This window comes from Barbus barbus (assembly GCF_936440315.1).
Source record: "Barbus barbus genome assembly, chromosome: 10".
Taxonomy (NCBI): domain Eukaryota; kingdom Metazoa; phylum Chordata; class Actinopteri; order Cypriniformes; family Cyprinidae; genus Barbus; species Barbus barbus.
The window spans coordinates 4,829,958-4,852,593 of record NC_136738.1 but is presented as its reverse complement, the minus strand read 5'-3'; the positions used below and the strand labels follow the sequence as shown (position 1 = coordinate 4,852,593).

The window sequence follows — 22,636 nt, the reverse complement described above, 5'->3', positions numbered from 1 at the left end:
CCTTTTGGTTATGCATAATGAACTCCGCCAATTATCAAAGGAACATAACATATAGAAAAGGCAACTGACCTTTTAACCCTGGAAGACCATGAATACCAAATGGCCCCTGTTGTCCTGGATCTCCAGGTGGCCCAATATTTCCTTGTAGACCATAATTTCCTGGTTCTCCAGTGACACCCTTTACTCCTATGGGCCCAGAAAGGCCTGGGTTTCCCTGATCTCCTCTTTCTCCACTTGGACCTACAGAGTCCCAGAATATTTAAGCATTGTTGGGAGAAAGAAATTGTGCTTCATTCCACTTAACTCAAATGTAATGTATTATATGCACCATTAGTCAAATGTTTGGACAAACTTGACTAAATTGATGTTTGTGATCCTGAAGACTATATGATCCATGAAATTCCTTACAAATCAAAACAATTTAATGATTTATATGGTACAGTTGGACCAGAGAGTAAAGAAAAAATAGGCAATACAGGCATTCACACCAGAGGAACGGAGGAAGTACCTGATTTTTGCCCTTTGGCATGCGCACCACAGGAACAGGGAGTGAGTTTAGTTGTAGGAACAATTAGCTCCTACTTCAAAGTAGGGTCTATGAACTATTGTGCGCTGATTGGTTAAAAGCATACCAAACGAAACTGCCTTTTTAAAAACACAAACAAACATGTAAACACACAGTTTACATGTACTTACTCCACAAACTAACTCAACGAACACAGAAAACAGTGATAGATGGACCGACATCAAAGTCCAGGCACTCCTTCATCCTCCAGTTGTTTAAGTTGTTGAATGCAGCACTTAAATTATGTTGCAGTCAGCCAGCTTATGTCACTTCAGAGTTCCTACTGGAAATGCTAATGCAACCAGGAAAATGGCCTTAGGGGAAAATTTAATTCTCGGGGGACCATCCTAGTGGCTACGTCTTATAATGAGTTCCTTTAAAAGGTTAGTTCACCCAAAAATGAAAATTAACCCATGTTTTACTCCCACACCGCCAGGTGCCTACTAAGGGAACCAGTCTCTGGAGACTGGCCTCTGGAGTAATCAGAGCGGCGGTGTACATTGCTCTTCCCCAGAGGGGCCGGCCCTCAGAAGTCCTGGGCCATAGGCGGCAGGATGTTATAGCCGAATGCTATCCAGCGAGAATGACGGTCTGCAGATCCGCCTTCTGCTAGAAGCCTTCGGCCCGGGAGCGGCAAAGTCAGCCACTCTGACTCCAATATTATGAGGAGGACGAGAAGTGGTACTCCCTAAATGAGGAGCTGGAAAACAGTTGACCACTGCTGACCACCTCAACCTCCTCAGAGGAAGAGAGGTAAAGCATCATGCTCTCATTTGAGAATGTCTCAAGAAGCTCCTATACACACAAATATGTATGTATATACATACACTGCCCTCCAAAAGTTTGGAAACACCCCAACCTTCCTAAACCTTCCAACAAGACAATGACGCCAAGCACACTTCCAAGCTGTGCAAATCCTGTTTGGGGAGGAAACAGTCAGCTGGCATCATGTCTGTCATGGAATGGCCTCCCCAATTACCCAACCTCAACCCAATTGATCTACTATGGGAGGAACTGGACCGTGATGTCTGTAAGAAGTGTCCAACCAGTGTGAATCATCTTTGGGCAATCCTTCAGGAGGCTTGGATTAATATACAGTATCAAGTCAATGTTTGAATAAACTGACAGCTCGGATGCCCATATTATGCAGAGCTGTAATAGCTGCTAATGGTGGATATTTTGATGAATTGAAAATTTGAGTTTTTTCTATGTATAAACTGTTTATGTAATAAAATATGTTTTCGTAGTTTGTGTTGTCCCTTATCAGTGCAAAATTATCACAAATTAAAAAGGATTCATGCCAATATTGTCCAAAACCCCACTTTTCTAGGGCGTTTCCAAACTTTTGGAGGGCAGTGTATATATACACATCAAACTTCTCCTAGTTACATGAAATACATCCTTTAATTCCTCAAAATTAAATACAGAAAAACAACCAGACGAGTAAACACGGTCTGATATGAAAAGGATTCATAATATGAACAAGAATGACGTAATGCATGCGTCGCCTCTGCAACGCGTGCTGCAACAGCGAGCTCTCACTCAAAGGGGGAAGAACCGCACCATGGGCTTCCAGCCCTGAGCAAGAGCACTAGATCTGGGGAATGCAGGTGGAGATGGGGCGAACCCATCTCCAACCCGTCTGCCAGATCTCACTCGCCGTGCCTCAGCAGCGGCGGAACCAGGACCGCGAGATCATACGGCGGGGAGAAGCACAATCAGCCCCCTTTTTTTTGAGCTGACAGCGCGAACTCCGTTTCTATGCAGGAACGCTGCTGTAATGACAACCTCGTTCATAATAAGCTTTTGCAAACAATGCTTGTGCAAACACTGCAATTTTACAAAGCTCATAGACGCCCTTTACGTCCACTTCCTCGGAGGAAGACGGGCGGAGCATCGAGCCCTCTCTCTGGGGGAAGAACCCTTGGGGCTTCCGAATCCCAGAGAGCGGGCGTTGGATCTGATGGGAAGGAAGAAGATAGGGGCTCGCCTGTCTTCATTCCCTCCATCTGATCCATCTGCAATTCCCACGAGCACAGCTGCCGTTCCGCCTCGGCACCGCAAGGAACGCAGGTGAAAGCTCCCTCCTCAAAGAGAGCCCTCTGATAGCAAGCATACGCAGTGACAAACGCTCAGAAAGCGGGCAGTCGGCTCCCTCGAGAGCTGACTCTGCGTGCTCTGCTCTTAAGCAGACCACACACGGACTGTGTGTATCCCCAGCAGTGACGAACACACAGCCTGTAATGCGATCTGCTCTTGCCCTTCAAGTGCTATTCTCTCTGTACTTTAGATATAGTGGAGCTTATTTCAAGTGACAAACAACACTAAATGAGACTCACAACACAGATCGACAGACACACACAGAGTAGCGGTTGCTGAATGACAAAAGTTGACGCCGGTTCCACCGCATGTGCTTTTATGCTTCCTGGCCATTACGTCACCCACCCGTGACGTCTTGCCCATCCATTGGACAGATTACACTTGTATCAGAGCGCGCTCATGCTGAAGGCATTCCCCTAGCGTTCTCGGATGCAGCTCGAGTTTCTGAAGAGGAACCAGTCTCCTCTTTGCTTAGATCAAAATCCTCCGACATTTTTCTTTACATAATCCTTATTTTGTGCTTCTAATTTGTGACCAACGTTTTGTTCTCTCTCTGTCACGCTTCCGCATTTGTCAATAATCACCGCCGCTTACGCTACATGTACGTCTTACGTCATCTGCTGGAACGCTTCCGCCTACAACAGTTAGCAGAAGTGAAAGAAAGGTGTTCATATCGTTTTAAATATGGATATTTTTCTTACAAAATGCATCAATTCTCTACAGGAGGGCTTTATTCACCCCCTGGAGCCGTGTGAGGCACATTTTCATATGGATGGATGCACTTTATTTGACTACTTTTGGACTGTTGAATAAAAACACCCGCCCATGCCATTATAAAGCTGGGAAGAGCCAGGACAATATTTAATATAACTCCGATTGGATTCACCTGAAAGAAGAAATTCATAGGATGCCTTGAGGGTGAGTAAAACACTAATTTAAATTTTTGGGTGAACTAACCCTTTAACCACCCTGTGCAAAAGCCCATAATGAGAGTTTAGTACAGTGGCAAGTTTTTAAAACCTAGGTTTTTAGTATCAGTTGAGTTACCTGGTTCTCCGGTTTTTCCAGGTGGTCCGGGAGGTCCTACTTGACCAGACTGCCCAGGAAAGCCAAATGTTCCTGGTGATCCAGGTGTTCCTGTCTCTCCTTGAAAACCTGGAGGGCCACTTTCACCCTTAAGGCCAATCATACCCGGCATTCCCTCCATACCTGTGTAACATTGCATTCTTTAGTGAGTTTCAAGAACAACTGATTGATCTTAATCATAGACAGCCTGTCACTTCTAAGTTTCTGGGTGGAGAAATGATGAATGTGGTGGCATAAATGTTTTAAATAGGATTTATAATCACAGAAAAAAATCCACATATCCACAAAAAATAAAATGCTAATCAAATAATAATAATAGACCAGAGATTGTATTTGTTTTACTGACATTCTCAAAGCATTTTTTAAACTATGACCTTTATATGCAATAGGAAAAAAATAGGAAAGAAATGTTTTCCAAGACAAGTTTGAAATAGTTTTACAAAGACTGATGCCTATATAGATTCAGAATATATCCATCACTATGGGTTTGACAGGTGGGTTTCTGACCTTGGTGTCCTTGAGGTCCTGGGTCTCCTGGAAGGCCAATGACACCCCTTTGTCCAGGCAGTCCTGGGTCTCCAGTGGCACCAGAAGAAGCTCCTACAACTTCACCATGTTCACCCTTTTCCCCTAAAGCACCATCCAAACCTGGTTTACCAGAAAGGCCTGGAGCTCCTTCCACACCTTTGGTGCCAGGATATCCTAAGTCGCCCCGAGGTCCAACAAAACCTATGTGGTCAAAATTACATTATCAGAGCTGAGAAAAGGAGACAGACAGAAGTATAAGAGTGATTCAATAAAATGTAAAGAAATATGCAGGCCTCCCAATGCTTACCTCTTGGTCCAGGTGGGCTTCCTCTTCCTGGTTCACCTTTCCCTCCTTTGGCTCCATGTTCTCCAAAAAGACCTGGTGAGCCTTTAGCACCTTGCAGTCCTAGAACATACATATATGGGCAGCCATAATTTAACCAGAAATTAATGAATTACAAAAAATTTTTTTTTAGATGTGAAAATTTTTACAATAATACATCCATTACCAGGAAATCCATCTAACCCTGGAAGTCCAGGCTGCCCTCTCTCTCCAGGTGGCCCAGGATCTCCAATACATTCCACTATAATAAGATTAATATGATGGACAATATGAACAATTTTAAAGTTTTAAATGTTTAATCAAAACCACGTTTGATCTCAAATTTTGCTTCGAATGGAGCAAACTGAAATTATTCAAACTAGAACCAGAAATCTGTAATATTCTTAATAATAAAATAGACATCACACCTAATACTGAAGTTTTAATAATCTACGAATTAAGCGGTTCAGGCTGAGTTGCTTGCAGAAGTGCAACAATAATTGAACTAGAGTAGTAAAGTTTGTAGAGAAACTTTAAGTTGGGTTGAGAAAGCCTTGGCAGAAAGTTTGAAGAAGTTTGAAGAACAGCTTTAAGTTTGAAGGTTTTACATTTGAAATAATTTTAAGTTACAGTTTAATAGTTTTCAAAGCTAGAATGTTTGATAGATAAAAAACAAAACAAAAAAAACAGCTAAAACCAGCTTAATCCCACCTAACATTAAAGTTTTTAAAAATACTTTTACATTGCAATAATTTCATATTCAATCTTTAAATTAATGTAGAAACAACATAAAGACAGTATATATTTTTATTTTATTTTTGTATAATGGCATCTTTTTTTATGACTGAAGGCCAGTATCACTCCAATACTACTGATGTCTCTATAAAGTTTTTTCTCCTAATATTTAAATATTGATTATAGCCATTCAAAATTACAAGAACTATCAATTTTAACATTTATTAGACTACTTAAAATAACTTCTAATTTAAGTGAACTTAAAGCAATCTTCACATAAACCCATTAGAGTAAATGTAATATTTACCCGTGGCCTTCAGCAAGTAGGAAATATACAGAAATTGAATAAAGATTGATTTCCTAATTTTCTTTTGATCTTTGCTTAACATACATCACAGCAGCTGGTTATTAGGTTTTTTGGCTGCTATTCCTTGAAGAGCTGATGCTGCTGAACATGACGAGGAGCTGACATGTATCTCTTTACCTATTCTGACCCACTTCAAGTCTCTACTAATGAGTTAAATCGAGTGTGTTGGAGACAGTACTGGTCTGCTCCAGGTCAGTTTGGAAAACCACTACATTTTAGAGACATCAAATGTGATTCATATATCAAATACATACATACATGCATAGTTTTAAGGCAGATTTAATTGCCTTTTTGGTAACTTCATGACATAACTGACGACATAACTACCCCTTATGAAACAAAAATATATGGTAATATACTGCAAAATATAATGTAATATATTATATAATACATTTCCATATATTGGAAACTAGTGCTTAAATTTTTAAATATACAGCAATATATGCATTGACAATATATAGCTATATATTGATACATACAAATATATTTAGAAACAAAGACAAAAATAAATATTCATTGTTTGATCCTTTGAGTATACATTGCACATAGATGTTCCCATATAAATGTGAATGTATGTACAGACACACATTCACAGAATGAGTTACAGCAGATTTCTAGCTCCCAGCATGCTTTGCTTCTGACTGTTAAACGAGAGTAAAAATTGTATTATTAAAAGTGTTATTTCGTGTGTTTTTGCTCAGCATTAATATGGGGGATATCTGTTAGTGTCTGTGGTCAGGATGACGATTGGACAAACACCATTAAATTATATGTTACTTTATTTAAAAAGTCATGTTAGTGCACTTTTCAGCACAGTGATAGTCTGTATGAGTAGGTGTGCTTATGCTATCGTAAACTAGCTATATTTTAAAATATGAAACATGCATATCAAAATTAATTGTTAAATATAAGAAATATATATTTCCATATGTGTGTACATACTGCATGAGTAAATACATGTTTAATATATTTTTACACATGCAGTATCATATTTTATCTATATATTATAAAGTATATTACTGAATATAAAATTACATATATTGTGATATAAAAGTAAATATATTGTCACATATTTTTCAATATATGAAAAGCGGCAATTCCTTATGTATTAATCAATATATTGTAATATATTTAAACAATATATTATTCTGTATAATTTCTAATATACCATTATGTCGTTTAAAGGGTTAGTTCACCCCAAAATTAAAAGCGTAAACAACGCTTATTACGCAGCATTCGCTCATGCGTGCGCTTTCCCCCAAACAATGCTGATTACGTGAAATAAGTTCTGCGCAGAGGTGTAAAGTACTTGAGAAAATGTAACTAATTACTGTACTTAAGTATCTTTTCGGGAACTTTGTAGTTGTACCGAGTATCAAAGATATTAGCAACTTTTACTCTCTACTTCACTACATTTTTGAATGAGTATCTGTACTCTTTACTCAACTACATTTGAAATGAGTGTTGCTGTTACACATTACTTTTTGCATGATACCTAGCTTTTCTGCAGCAGTTTATTTATGCTACAAAACATCTGATATTGCCAACTACAGGGCACTGAAAGTACTATATCTTGTGCATTTTGCCCTTACCCAAACTTGTCAACAAAACTACTTTACGCGAATGTGAGTTTCTTAGCCAGTAGTTGTGAATCACAGGTATTTTATATACAGTATAAGGACATGACTACAGCCGGCGATGAGGCTGGAACCAGCACATCCAGTGCAAGAAGACTTTGACTATTTAATTTTACTATTACTTTATCAGTTACACAGAAGAGACCTTTTTGAAGGCTATTGTTTTATGTTTTTTTTGAGGTGTTCAGTTTTATTTTGGTTTCATAAAATAAGCATGATTGCTCTCCTCACAAATCAGCTCTTTCTTGTTTTTGTTGCGTTTTCTGTTCCTTGTCTTGGACATTTATGTCACTTCCTGTCTTCAGTGATGCTTGTAGTCAGTTTGTATCTTATCTTGTTCAGCTTGTTAGCCTCCTGTATACTGTATATACAGCCCTAGTGTTTCTTTAGTTCTTTGTGAGTTGTTGAATGTAATGATTGTCTGTTTGCCTGTCATTCTGTTCTTTGTTCCCTTTGGTTTTTGGCTTATTATTTGTTCCTAGTTTTTCCATTAAATCCCTGCATATAGAGCCTTGCCTCTGCCTGTTTCCCTAGCTTCTCCACAACGCTACAGTTTTTGACTGGCATGTCTCTTTGACTAGTGCATCTTTGAGCCTATATTTAGTATAAGTAAAATACTTCAGTACTGTTAAAATCAGATACTCTAAGATTTTACTCGAGTTGTTTTGGAATTGGTGACTTGTAAATTGTAGTGGAGTAATTTTCACTGTAAGGTATCTGTACTTTTACTCAAGTATGGTTTTCAGGTACTCTTTACACCTCTGGTTCTGAGGTACTCTCCAAAATGGCGGAAGACGTAACTCGTGGGAGAAGAATAGTTGAGTAAATTGTTATTTTGTTTTCTTTACGCAAAAAAAAAGTATTCTCGTAGCATCGCAAAACTGAAGTTGAACCATTGATGTCACATGGACTGTTTTACCGATGTATTTACTACGTTTCTGGACCTGGGAACATTTCAGTTGTGTTGCTGTCTATGGAGTGTCAGATAGCTCTCTGATTTCATCAAAAACATCTTAATTCATGTTCTGAAGATGAACGAAGATCTTACGGGTTTGGAACGACATGAGGGTGAGTAATTAATGACATAATTTTCATTTTGGGGTGAACTAACCCTTTAATATATTGATCATTCATATATTAGGAAATATATTTTCTTTGTGTAAGGGACTACATTGCATGCTTGTAGTTTCTTTTGCGCTTTGATATGAAACCATACAAGCTATGGGTTCCGGTGCCTTCGTGCGTGCAATTAAAGAGCACGCACTACGAGCACAGTACCCTTTCCACGCTCTTTGACTTGCACCTGGTGCTGAGGAGAAGTTGTCTCCTGTTTAATGTGGCCATAAAGACGTCCTGTGTTTAAATAAAGGAAGGGTCTTGTCAAGAATAATGACACAGAAGCAGCAGTTGTGAGTGGGCCGGCCAACCCTAGCCCCACCCCTGCGTTAACTGCGTTAAACAAACGTGTTAAACTGAAAAAAATAATTGCCTGTGCTAACACGCTAATTTTGACAGCACTTTAAATACATAAAAAGATAAAAACCAGCTAAATTCAGCTAAAAACAGCTGATTTAAAAAAAAAAAACAGTTAATAACAAGATAAAACGAGCTGATTCAGTTAAAAACAAAATCAGATCAAGATCTAGAGAGTGAACGTGCTCTGACAACACTTGTGCACAAGGAAGAAAACGGACGATGCTCTACAGATCACATAATGCAGTGGAGAATTATTAGAAATGTTATTCTGTATAAAGAACATGTGAGAAATCTGTTCTCAAATACCAACGATAACAAGAACTCAGTATCCACTCTCCTCTCATATCCGGGATTCTCTTCTCCAGTGTTTGTTTAGACTGGTTTTCGAAAAAGTGCCACTATTCTCACTCTTTTGTGCAACAGCAGCTGCTCCGGTCAAAATGTTCACGGTCTATGTGGAAGCATCCATAGAAATCTATTGTTTTATTCCAGCTTGTCATTGTGTCCAATACTCCTTTTTAATCTTGAGCGCTTTTTCGCACTCAGTGTGGAAAGGACTTTTGTTTTAGCAGGTTTTTTTTAGTAGGGAGTTGTTAAGCTTTGTTATATCAATAGACAGCAAACCATAAGTCTCAATTGTATAAAAGTTTTCAACCCCCTCCCCCCAAAGTCTATGGGATATTTGGTGGTTAGAATAGTTAGTTATTTTTAAATCCATAAGCCGGATCAGTTCTAGGAGGAGATACTAACTAAATTTGGGCTCTGAAGAAGAAGAAGAAGCATCTTAGATAGCAGATCAGTACATTGGATTTTTCAAGCCAACTTAATCTGATGACTTGGTTAATAATGCCAAAGTATGGTAATTGGTGACCATATATGGTGGAATTACTGCTATGTGGTGAAGCACTAAGACAGGAGAATGATCTTTACCTGGAATACTCCACTGATCTTCTCCTTGTGTGCTACATGTGTCTCCTGTAAGACAGATGTAAGAGAGATATGAATAAAAAGTACAAAAGAAGGGTGTAAGATTAAAAGCAATCTCAGTATTTTTAAACACCAGGGTTATCACTGTTAAAATAAAGCTCATTTTATTTCAGCTAGTTGCCAATGCAACATTTCTGATTTTAGTTTATCTTTAAGTACTAAAATATATTAATAAAACCATACATTAAAAACAATGCTAAAAATTACAAAACACTACGGAATTACTAAAACTAAATCAATGTGAAAACAGAACGTAAAAATAAAATAAATTTTAGCAATTTTAACAAAAACTATAATAATATATCAATAATGTTAAAATAATACTGTTACACACCGGGAACACCAGGTAACCCTTGTTTTCCTTCAATACCAACTTGTCCTTCATCTCCAGGAAGGCCCCTTAGACCTTTAGTTGCTCCAAGAACTTGACCAGGTTGTCCTATTGGACCTATTAGACCTGGAGGGCCACCCTGACCTGGGTATCCCTGGTCTCCTGGGTCACCTAAAGGACCTTCTCCCTGAAGGAAAATAAGCATGTAGATAATTATGAATTACACTGCATAGTTTGGTTAAAACTGGCATCACTATCCGATCTATTTAGTTTTTGTATTTAGTGCCGTTTTTGAGTGATCAGATAAAGACTCACAGGAGGTCCGTGAAAACCTGGTTCACCATCTCTTCCATCAAGTCCAGGACTTCCTTGCACTCCTGGAAAGCCACTAGCACCTGGGTTCCCTGGGTCACCAGGTTGTCCTGTATTTCACAAATGCAGGCAAAATATTAAAATGTATATCAACTCTCATGTGTAACATGTAACGGAAGATTATTGCACCTTTCTCAGTAGCGAATCTCAGCTCTCCTTTTCTGCCTTTGGGTCCAGATGATCCTCTTGGACCAGGGAAACCCTGTAAAATTGAAAAATTTTGCAGATGCAAACATTTTCATATGTCATGTGTTCAGTGTTGGGGAAAGTTACTTTTAAAAGTAATGCATTACAATATTGCGTTACTCCCTAAAAAAGTAACTAATTACGTTACTTAGCTACTTTTTATGGAAAGTAATGTGTTGCGTTACTTTTGTGTTACTTTTTAAATATGAGCAGGGCTTGATTGTCTTTTAATACAAGAAGTATGAGTTTTTTTCCTGTGTTGAAAACAAAATAAGATAGTTTGAAGAATGTTTTTAACCAAGCAGTTGCTGGTAGCCATTGACTTCCATAGGATCCCCCCCCCATGCCATGGAAGTCAATGTCTACCATCTGTTTGGTTACCAACATAACAGTAACAATCAAATAGGTTTGGAATAACTTGAGGATGAGTAAACAATGACAAATTTTGGGTGAGCTTCATTTTGGGGTGATTTTTTCTTTAACAAGGCATGAAGACATGGTGTATGTCTACTTACCGGCACCCCATCCACACCTCTGGTTCCCGGCTCTCCCTGATCACCCTGCTGACCCCACTCACCTGCCATGCCAAAGTCCCCAGCATCACCAGGAGGACCCGGAGGACCAGGTGGGGATTTTATATCGCAATCGCACACACCATGGTCACCTGATCAAATAATAAAAATCATCACCAGTATAGCAGGATTAACAAATACAACAAATGTCAACAACAAACACCTTCTGTGTTTCTAGAGAAGAGAGAAGAATTTTTCATTCTGCTCTAAAAATAAGTAAGGTTGAATGAATGAAATTATCTTGTTCATTCATTCATTTTTTTTAACGCCATGCTATCTTCATGACATCCAAAAAACCCCAGCAGTTTATTTATTTCAGCACTGATCTTACCCTTTGGTCCCTTTTTCCCTGCATTTCCTGGACGTCCACGTGGTCCTGGTGCGCCTTTGAAGAATTCATCCACTGTATCAAGACATTAATAGTCTTTAATACATCTTGCTAGTGTTCTGTATTACTAAAGTCTAAATTCAGAAAGGATGCCTTAAGTTGATTAAAAATGACAATGACAAGAGTTGTGAGTTATTACAAAACTTTTCTGTTTTAAATAAATACAATTTATATTCATCAAAGAATCATGGGAAAATGTTAAAGCAGAAAAATATTAAGCAGTGCATTTGATTTCAACACTGGTAGTAATAATAATGTAAGAAATGTTTCTTGAGCAGCAAATCCACATATTAGAATGATTTCTGAAGGATCATGTGACACTGAAGACTGGAGGAATAATGCTGAAAATTCAGCTTTGTCATCACAGGAAAAAAATTGATATGAAAATTGTAATACTACTTCACAATATTATTGTATAAATATAAAAATGCTTTATTAGCATGGCATTTAGTGCAGGGGTGGGGCAAATTTAGATTCTTAGATGCATTGCGATGCGGAGGATTCTGAATCGATTTACAAATGTCAAAAATGTATATTCTATTTCTGAATGTTAATTGATACCGTGATGTTGACGGAACGCAAAAGGCGGAACTCTAAGCCTTTATTTACACTGCACGTGTCTGCCGCGCGTTATGGCTCCAACAAGGTTTTGTTCCGTCCTTCACATGTTGCCAAATCACACCAGAAGCGTTAAGAAACGTGCTGCGGCGCATTGACTAGAGTGGCCGCGATCAGCTCCGGTGGCTGCGTCGGAGCCGTAAAGTGCTGCAGACGCGTGCGGGGTAAAAAGGGGTAACGGATGAGTTGTGTTCTCACACATGGGTTGTTTGATAATGCATTGAATTAGTATTCAGTGATTTATTGATTGTGCTGAAAGCATTCTCTCATGCCTGACCAATGTAGGTGTTTGTTTACTGGGGTCTGGGACAGAGAGGCTAAGTAAAAAGATACAATAAGTTGATGCTACTCGCTGTGTCGGTGTGATCCTTATCAATTGCAACAAGATGCATGATGATGGCACGCAAAATCAGACAGGCACCATCTGCGTTAAAAGCTAGCATATGGAAGCACTTTGGCTTCTATAAAGTTGAAGGGGAAAATACCCTGGAGTCAGTATTAATTTACTACAAGTTTGCTGCTACAGGCACATGTTGAATTTGCAGTTGGTTCTTGGTAACCTTGTTGTTGATTTGCCAAAAGTCTTTAGTTTGTTTCAATAATAAAAGATCTTGGAAGTAAATTCATTTTGGGTCATTCCAGATACTATGCTTTAGACAGTCAGACAGTGAGAAAAAAGAAAATTGTATTAAAACAAAAGATGCATCTGTAATTGTTTTATCATCGCAGTGCAGCCCTCTGAATCCTAATCGAATCGTGAGGTGCCTAGAGATTCCCACCCTTAATTTAGTGATGGCACCAGGTTTCATTCTAATTCACACTTACATGATACTTTGGGTCCAGGTGGTCCAATAGAACCAGGCTGCCCATCGGGGCCACGTTGTCCAGGTTGAGTGGCAGGATTACCAGGTTCTCCAGCTTCACCTTTGGCTCCCTTTGATCCCCGTGGTCCCTGTGGGCCCCACAAATCCACTGTGGACCAGAGAAACAGTCATATCAGTGAGAGTTTGGTTAAAGTGATGTCTAAGCCCATATGTGTTAAAAAGTGTTAAAAAGTTAACTAAAATTTTATGATTTTATTATTAATTTCAACCCCATATGACTTTCCTTCTTCTGTGGATGAACAAAAAGAAGGTGTTTACACTGTTCTTTCCTGTACAAAAAAAGGTATACAGAGACTACGGGCTGTCAAGCTCCAAAAACATCAGAGGAAGCATTGTAAAAGTACCATAATAGAAGTCCATATGACTCATGTGTTACAAAAACCTTCTAAAGTTGTCATCTCAAACCTGTCAAAAAGATGAGTTTGGCATTTGATATCGATGTTAAATTGCTATTGGCAAGCTGTTTGACTACTCCTTAGTGAGAACTAATTTTTTTAATATACTAGAATTTCTAACTTCGATGATAACTTAAAAGACATCAATATTAAATACCATTTTCAATACCATAGGGAAAATTTGGCAAAAGATTAAGGGCAGTAATTTAAGAAAATACTTTGACTATGGTCAAAATTTAATTATGAACTAAAATTCTGCTGTTGGAAATTACACAAACATGAAAAAGTATAACTGGGACACATTGCATTCCCAAATGCAGTCATAACACATGAAGAGAGTTCACTGCATACATGCTGTGAATAGAGTCGTGAAACTGAAAATACCAGAATCGTTTCTCTGAAACATGCAACGCTTTATATATTTTCTTTGTAAAATAAACACACTGCATTGTTTGTCAACTCAATTTGGAGTTATAACAGAGGTGAAATTGCAGCTGTTACTGGTGTATCGCTACTGTGGAAATTGAGTATTAAAGTAATTGTAAATATTCTGAATTTAAAATATTTGACAACATAAATGTGAATCAACCTGAGATATATGACAGAGGGCAAAACTTTGTCAGTGTATACTATTTAAAATTTTGGGTTATTTGTCTCACAATGGGAATGATATCCAAGCTGATTTATTGAATGCAAAGCATGGCATGATCTAAACTTATCCTTGTGTGTTTTAACAGACAGAAGACTTACGAGTTTGCAGCAAAAGATAATGACAGAATTGAAAAATACCTGGTTGTTGTTCAGCGGGAGCGGGGCCTGGAGGACCCGGCAGTCCTTTAGCACCCTTAGGACCATAATTTCCAATTGGGCCACGCTCTCCAGGAGGTCCTGGAGAACCCACTATATAAGCAACAGAAAAAGACAGACGCAAAGTAAGAAAAATATTGAGAAACTGGATTTTATTGAAAGTTGGATTAGGACTACTAAAACAGCAGATATTAAACAGCTATAATCTTTTTTGCATTATTTTTAGTACCTCCAGTACCATCTGTCAGCTCTCCAGGTTCCCCTCTGTCTCCCTGTTGAATGATATGCATTTAGTTTCATACAACTTTTGATGCAGATTGAATGGTAAGGTATGACAGGATATAGTGATTAACCAGAAATGGATTCATACCTTGTGGCCAGTATTTCCTGGGAAACCTGGTAGTCCAATCTCACCCTGTAGAAATGGAGAGAGTCTTTAAGAAATGCTTAAGTCCACACAAATGCACAAATCTTAATGCACTGTTGGGAAAATGATCAAAATGATATACCCTAGGTCCTGGCAAGCCATTTCGTCCTGGGTATCCCTGCAATTAATAAGAATTGGTTAAATATTTGAAATAAAAATGTAAAATATGTGTGCATACCCAAAAAACTGTTCAGCAATAAAGGTAGATGTCCATTTTCTGATGTGCCTGATGAAGACCTAGCTGGTTGATACATTGTGATTGGTTGTAATAAAACCTTTTTTTTTTTTTTTTTTAAAAGTCCTTGCATAGGGTTAATAAAGAGATTTCGACTCTTAAACAATCATACCCGGTGTCCTGGCACACCCCCTGACACACCAGTCTCTCCTTTGGTAGATAAATACCCCTGAAATAATTTAAAACACAAAATATTAATATCAAGATACTGCCAAAGTCCCCGTAGGTTCACTCTGACACTCTACTTGAATGAGGAAAGACCATCTGCAAAACTCATTTCAAAATTGCATTTCAATTACCTATTTTATAGGACCATTAAAATCAGACCAAAATTATGAAACAAAGCATTTTTAGTGTGATCCAGCTATTCCGAACCCATTGTAAGGCAGGGTTTGCAATCCAAAAATAAATTTTTGTGTTCAAAAAAGCCACCTACCATATCTCCTGGTTCACCTTTATGACCTTTCAAGCCTTTTGCACCCTGTTAAAACAAACGAGAGAGATGAAAATTACAGTAGACAGATCATTTGCTCCCCTAAGAGAAAATATTTGTAATATTCTCGTGTAATCATGTTCTTCTTGCCTGCCATTCTGAAGGGATTGGACTGATTTGTGAGTAAAGTCCTGGTGGGCCCGGCTCTCCAATCTCCCCCTGTAGTGCAGATATAAAATTCATATTAACAGTGCAGATTATAGACTGTGATATTAGTCTTATATAAGACACAAAAAATTTGTCTCACCAATACTCCTTTCATTCCTTTTATTTTTTTACTGCTTTCGCCCTGTACAGAGACAACACATTAACATCAAATGGACGATGTTTATTTACCAAAGTGATGTAAAGAGGACATATTAGAACATATGCTGTCATAAAACACGAATGTAAATCTTAAAAATAAAATTAAGCAAAACATTTTGTTTTAATTACCTTTTGTCCTTTAAAACCTTTAAATCCAATAGGACCCTAAAGAAACATAAAAAGTAAGTAAGAAGAAGTGACGCTACGTTTGCAATAAAGCAAGCAGTACTTATATAGTACTTATAACTAGGGCTGTCAATACTAATTATTAGTGATTGATTTGGGCGAAGAAGTTATGATACTCTAAATACCTATTCATTCAACCGATTTGTTAAAATGGCTGATTCATTCAGAAACAAATCAAATGACTGTTTTTATGAATGGATCCCTGATTCATGGGCTCACTTGATTTGTTCTTGAGTTGTTTTGCACAACGCTTATGTTTGCATCCATTTTTGTTAGCAAAATTGAGCAAAAACTGACAATTCTGCCATATTGTGTTTAAAATGCGACACAAAATTACCTTTTTTATTGAAATTGTGTAGATATTCAGGAAAATAACACTCTTTGCGTGATATTACTGACCTTTCCATATGATATAAATATGACAAAAACACACTTCTTTCCCTTGTATCCTGAATTTTAGGGGCATATGACTGCATTCTATAGGCTGCATCACAGTTGTCGTCCTGCATCATGTTTATCAGTAACTGTATGTAATGTAAGATGATGTACAGGTCTGGGCTGGGGCAGGGTGTGTTAAATGCGAACACAATTTTTTCCATAAATAATCGCACCAAATTGACAAGTTACATCGACAGCCCTAATTATAATTATAACTTCTATTAAACCAGTAATTTTGTTGTGAGTGTCACTAACTCACCGAAAGACCTTGTAATCCTGGCATTCCTCTGTACCCTGGGTTACCAATTGGTCCCTGTGAGGGTGAAATGAAATGTTTTAGAAAACACCTTTCCCCTTCACCTTTTCATCCCTGATGATTCGGTTTCTGTTCTGTCACAAGACAAGTGATAAAAATCAAACTTACATCAAATCCTGGAAAACCTGGTGGTCCTGGATCTCCCTGTAATATATCAGATAATTATGATGCATTTTTTAAAACTAAATCAAATGCATCTACTCAATTTAGAGTAAATGTAAGCATAATAAAGGGTTGAGGTAAACTAAAACTGGTTTATGGTATAGTATCCTCTAATGGAACGTTTAGTTCCTCTTACCCTGAATTTTTGCATATAGACCCACAGATCCAAAGGGTCACCCTTCTCTCCCTTCATTCCTGGCCGGCCCTGGAGAATATTATATTTAGAGATAGGCAAGTACACAGAGACAAAGCAATTGGAAGAGAGAAAATAAAAGCATTATGGGTTAGATGAGCTATGCATAAATTAACACTCATACTGATATTCCAGGTCCACCATCGAGTCCTGGAAGGCCTGGTGTTCCTGATTCTCCCCAGGTTCCGTTACAACCGTCAGCTCCTGGTTTTCCACGAGACCCAGACGGCCCAGGATGGCCCTGATGAGAGATCAGAAACAAAGACTTGACCAACATACTGGGTAAAAAATCCAAAACTAAGGAAAGGTATTTATGGTATCTAAACTATATTACTGAACGGAAGGTTTGTTTATTCCCATGATTAGTTTTAATAAATGCAGCTATTTATTAAACATTGGTTAAACATGGTGTCTTTTATTTCTCTTGGTGCCATTTTGTAAAACTCTGCTTTATTTATGCCTAAAGACAGTGCTTAACATAATACTGTGGACATATATTAACAAAATGGCACTTACCGGAACACCATCTGCTCCATTAAACCCTGGAACACCCTCCATTCCCTAGAGAAAGCCACAAAAACAATAGCATTTAATCTCATTTCATGTAAAGTTTTACTCTTTAACCCACTCTCAGAACTACTCCTGAGATTGTTTTAAAGAGAACTATATAGTACAATGAGGCTAAAAATGGCTAAACCTAGAAAAGTTATGTACAGTATCACTGAGACATTGTGTGTATTATTTCTGCTACTAAAATATTCAAACTTTTGCAGCTAGACCTTACGCGATCATCGCACTGAATCTAATCAAATACAGTTCATTATATAATCTAATCAAAATTAAGAATATAAGGTAAAAATGACCAATTTTTGGACTAAAATGTTATTCTCATAACACTTTTACATTTCTGTGAAATGCACGGTTATGAATAATTATGTCTGAAATATATATTTTATAATTATTGCATTATTTACATTGTTTAGCCTTATAAAACCTCCTATGCTTTTCTTTCAAACTGTGTGGATATATTCAAACATTCATTATTCACTCATTTTATCAAGGTGAATAAGCAGAAGGTAACAGTTGCTTCACGACGATCTGAAATTTCAATGCAACTTCCATTAGGAAGCGAAAAGCTTGTCAATCATACATAAATGCTGGAGATAATGAAAAGGCAGCTTAAATTCCATCTAAACCTATTGTTTTAAGATGTTATATAACAGCAGAAGTGAACAGCAGAACAGAGAGACTCACCACACTTCCTTTTGGACCCATAATGCCTCTTCTGCCACGGTCTCCGTTCTCTCCTTTAGGACCCTGGAGGCCAGGGTGCCCCGGTCGGCCGTTAGGGCCTGAGGGCCCCTGGGGACCGAGGGGTCCAGGGAATCCCTGTAGTTCAAATACAGAAATTTACAAATTAGTTTAAATGACATGAATAAGATAAAAGTTGGTGCATTTACAGTCATCAATCATGAAGAACATAAAATACATAAGTTATAATACACATGCGTTAAACTCTGGTCCTGGAATAAAACTGTCCTGTAGAGTTTAGCTCTACAGATATATGTACTGATATAATAAACCTATTAGATTATAAAATATTATATTAAAAAATATATAAAAGTTAATAATATCAATGCACCTACCAAAAAACATCTATTATGCCAAACAATGACTAGTTTATGATTTATTTTTAGGTATGTCATAGTTAACTACCATACTTCTTTTAATTTTTCTTCTATATATTTTGCACAAATTATGCATTTGTTGTATACATGCAACACCTGGCATAACCTACTACATTTGTTGCATAATGTATTTGATTACAGCTACTTTTAATAGTATGCAGTATACGGCACTGCACACTTCTGCGTAGACACTAAACTAGTATATTCAATTTCGTATATAGTATATTCAACATAATCCAGCCATTTTTTTACATTTTAAAACATGACCACTAGAAGGCATACTCTGCTAGAAAAAAAAAAACTCTATAGCGCCATTCAGTGCTCTCTTCACCACACTTCACATATATGTTAAGTGTTGTGAAGTAAACATGCAGAGTTTTTTGGGGTTTAATTTTTTGCTGTTCCTTGACTTCAACTGAACCCAAAACATGCTCCATTCAAACATCTGCCTGATGTACACAAATCTTCTAACTATATACAAAAAAAGCCATTTGTACATGTTGTACTTTAAAAGAACTGTGATATTAGATGTGTGTTATAGATTCTGCCCTCTAGTGGATCTGGTTGCTTCATAACCAAAAGCAATTAATGCTGATCAAATGAAATTTCTCAGTGCAGTTTCTAATGGAAAAGGACAAGGAAACAGGCTTGCGTTTGTGTTTATGTCTAGAGATTTACATGGGTAAGAACTTAAATCCAGTGAACAAACCAAGTTCTACTATGATGGCACAGATTGATAAACAGACGCCCTCCTGTCTAGTGCACACTTAAACCCCCTGTCCCTAATTCACAGACAACCAACTGATCTGAGATCCTGTTAAGAGTGAATTAGAAGAACATGAAGGATGCACTGCATCTGATGAAACAAAGTGCTATGAATGACATTCACACAGAGTACATTTACATCAGCAAAGCATAAAACAACATCCCAGGTTAAGAGAGGCATCTGGGTAGTGTGCTGGTTATTTGATAATACTTGACACTGATTGAGCTTTGCATGCTAAATATGGAGGTCTAAGATGTGGAATATGGAATAATGTTTACGAAATGTCAGCCAAGTATGGATATTTAATAACATAACCTAACGGTGGTACTTCAGATATTATTGGCCAGTCAGTGTTTTTAGAAGAAAATAAGACTAACACACTAAAAGTTACTTAAATATAAAATTATTTAATTTATTTAACAACATCAACTTACAATAGTCACTATGCCAGTGTCTTTTTAGATTGCAGTGTCGGTTGCATTGATTTCTATGTGGGTTTTTAGGCTCATGAATATTAATCATGTTACTGCATAAATTATGTGTAAGGTTTGTACGCCAGCTCTGAGAAACAAATGTAATGCAAGCCATTTTTAACAGAGGAGTTGAAGAGCTTTCAAAAAAGTGGTGGGGACAAATCCAGCCTTGGCAAAAAGTGGCTGGGACACAAGAACAAAACTTGTAGTTTTAGGTTTTTATGAAGAGGGCCAGGTGAAACCTAGAGGTCTTATGGTCCTCATCAAACAACGGTGAACCATGTGAGTGATGTGTTTTGTAGCTCTGGAGGTCAAGTATTTTGACCTCTGACTTCACAGATAAGGTTCTGGCTACCGTTTAAGCTGAATTAGTGTGAAGCTGAATATTATACACTGTATACTGTCTGTCCTTCAAACAGTAAATGAAACCGTACTGCATTATTCCACAGTAAACATTCCAAGTAAATATAGTTGATATTTCAAATGTTAGAACAACAAAACAAAACAATAATTCATAGTTTCTTCAAAACTCTAGGGATCATTTAAATAAAGAAAAATCTTGACTATGCAACTTATTACCATGGAAATGGGGTGTGAGGAATGTCTCAAAAGTGTTTCACTGATAAATCAATTAAAATGGAGTCTCCACAACTTCACAAGTCTCTCACAGAATTGATGATAATGTTCTCCAGTATGATTTTAGGATGTTGATATGAGAGATTGAACATCAAACCGTATGTACGAGTGACATGATCAACGTCACAAATTAACTTAGAAATGAAGTATTTTCCAAAACAATGTATGATTACAGAGGCACGGAATAGGCCATAGTGATTTAAGCTGCTCATTATACAGCAGTTGTATTATCCAGCAAATCTACCAGAAGTACCCTCGCTCCTTCTGCCAAATATATTATGTACATTTCCAAAATACACCAAATATATGGCCCATTAAGCTTACAATCTAGTTTGTTTTGACATGTTGTAGCAACACTTTAGTAATGACTCAAATTTCCTTAGCAAATGCCTAGCAACAATCTAGCAAAGACCCAGAAAATCACATTATTTTTGAGAGTAAATACAAAAATCCTATGTAATGCCCTCCAGTGCATGTTTTTACCCCAACACGTCCTTGATACGCCCTGTGTGTGAATACATTATCTGTTGGTAGTTTTGGCAACTAAAGCATTACCGTATCTGGGTTTAGTCTATACACAAAGTCACAGTCATTGAAAATTAAGAATGTTTACTAAAGATAATGTTACTCCATGGCCACTGCCTGCCTGTCTTACAAATTTTCTTCCCCCCATTTTTCCACACATGCAAAATGATTGCTTTCCTGCAGCCTTTAAGGTAACAAAGATTTGTTATTTCCTGGGCCATCACAAGTGACCAGGCCATTCCCTGCTGGCCTTTCCATGTCCTGTCCCCTACTATGTGTCTTCCTGATTTCTTGAACCATTTTTCTGTTCTGCTCAACAGGATAAAACTAACCTGCTGTGCCCTAGAGAACCTGCAGACTTATAAAAATATAGCAATATAAAGAAGGCTGTAAGGAGTCCACTGGAAGCGAGCGTAGTGATGAACCCAAGTGCAGTTTATTTACAATGGTGAGATCCAAAATCCAAACAATCCAAACGAAGACTTGACATGAACAGACTAAACGTGGCATGAAACAAACTAGACTCACCGACAGCAGGTAACAACATTAATACACGACAAGAACCAAAGGCAAAGACAAGGCTACTTATAACAAACAGTGGAGGTCACATGACATGAAACAACCAATGAAGACATGACACAATGAACAACATGATTTTTATGTACCATTTCCATGGTAATGTCTGATTTTAAAATGGGTTTCAAAAGATGAATTTTGAGATTTTACGTTTTCAACTGATATATAATTTCTTATGATTTCTAAAGCGTGATAGGGAAAAAGGCAACTAAGAAGACTGTCTGTGACAAAGGTCAGAACTCCTGTTATGATGTAGATTTTTCAGGTGCACTCTTGTCATAAAATAAATCTATTAATTTTCCTACATAATTTTTTAATAAAAAAGGTGTGAAATGAGCTAGTCGTGATAATAGACAAGCATGAGCACTGGCAGTCTGCAGTACTTAAATCTGATTTGAATTCTTGGCACACGACACAGCAAATGCACTCAGATGAAAAGGTTCTTGGCCCAAGTCCTATCAATCACAGATTCGTGTGAATGTGTTCGTGTGGAGCCGTAACCTTCGATGCACCTGCATAAACATAATCAGATTAAGCCCATGTCTCTGATTAACTCCACCTCAAGGTGGAGTTTGGGTCTCTCAGGGTCTCTGAAGCGGTTTTTTATTTGTTCACTTTGATCATCTGGCATTGCTTTTGCAGATGCGCATCTGCTTGCAAAAGAGAAGATGAAACGTCCTTCAACCCTGCTGATTGCATTGTCTCATATCTGTCCTGTCCCATCATACTAGTGCAGATGCTAATGAGGAGTGAACAGCCCAACTCTGAATTGGCAAGACAAGAAATGAAAATGATGCCAATATCTTTTTAATATTTCCCTTATTGTGTTTTGTTGTTGTTTTGAGCTTCATGACCACAAA

At 37.6% G+C, this 22,636-nt stretch overlaps 1 protein-coding gene across 1 annotated transcript in view; it reads right to left on the bottom strand.

Moving 5' to 3' along the window:
- The window catches only part of LOC306876373 (uncharacterized protein), a 73,961-nt gene that overhangs the window by 9,192 nt on the left and 42,133 nt on the right, over positions 1 to 22,636 (bottom strand). The window contains exons 5-31 of the mRNA XM_079427478.1: positions 18,367 to 18,501; positions 17,629 to 17,673; positions 17,237 to 17,353; positions 17,056 to 17,124; positions 16,866 to 16,901; positions 16,701 to 16,754; positions 15,947 to 15,982; positions 15,759 to 15,800; positions 15,602 to 15,670; positions 15,455 to 15,499; positions 15,131 to 15,187; positions 14,866 to 14,901; positions 14,727 to 14,771; positions 14,586 to 14,628; positions 14,339 to 14,449; positions 13,096 to 13,242; positions 11,596 to 11,667; positions 11,208 to 11,356; positions 10,636 to 10,708; positions 10,450 to 10,556; positions 10,138 to 10,321; positions 9,747 to 9,791; positions 4,789 to 4,863; positions 4,587 to 4,685; positions 4,259 to 4,480; positions 3,713 to 3,874; positions 70 to 240 (exon numbers count right to left, since the gene is read on the bottom strand). Of these exons, the coding sequence (XP_079283604.1) occupies positions 70 to 240; positions 3,713 to 3,874; positions 4,259 to 4,480; positions 4,587 to 4,685; positions 4,789 to 4,863; positions 9,747 to 9,791; positions 10,138 to 10,321; positions 10,450 to 10,556; positions 10,636 to 10,708; positions 11,208 to 11,356; positions 11,596 to 11,667; positions 13,096 to 13,242; positions 14,339 to 14,449; positions 14,586 to 14,628; positions 14,727 to 14,771; positions 14,866 to 14,901; positions 15,131 to 15,187; positions 15,455 to 15,499; positions 15,602 to 15,670; positions 15,759 to 15,800; positions 15,947 to 15,982; positions 16,701 to 16,754; positions 16,866 to 16,901; positions 17,056 to 17,124; positions 17,237 to 17,353; positions 17,629 to 17,673; positions 18,367 to 18,501 (2,446 nt within the window). The remainder of the gene's footprint in view (positions 1 to 69; positions 241 to 3,712; positions 3,875 to 4,258; positions 4,481 to 4,586; positions 4,686 to 4,788; positions 4,864 to 9,746; positions 9,792 to 10,137; positions 10,322 to 10,449; positions 10,557 to 10,635; positions 10,709 to 11,207; positions 11,357 to 11,595; positions 11,668 to 13,095; positions 13,243 to 14,338; positions 14,450 to 14,585; positions 14,629 to 14,726; positions 14,772 to 14,865; positions 14,902 to 15,130; positions 15,188 to 15,454; positions 15,500 to 15,601; positions 15,671 to 15,758; positions 15,801 to 15,946; positions 15,983 to 16,700; positions 16,755 to 16,865; positions 16,902 to 17,055; positions 17,125 to 17,236; positions 17,354 to 17,628; positions 17,674 to 18,366; positions 18,502 to 22,636) is intronic.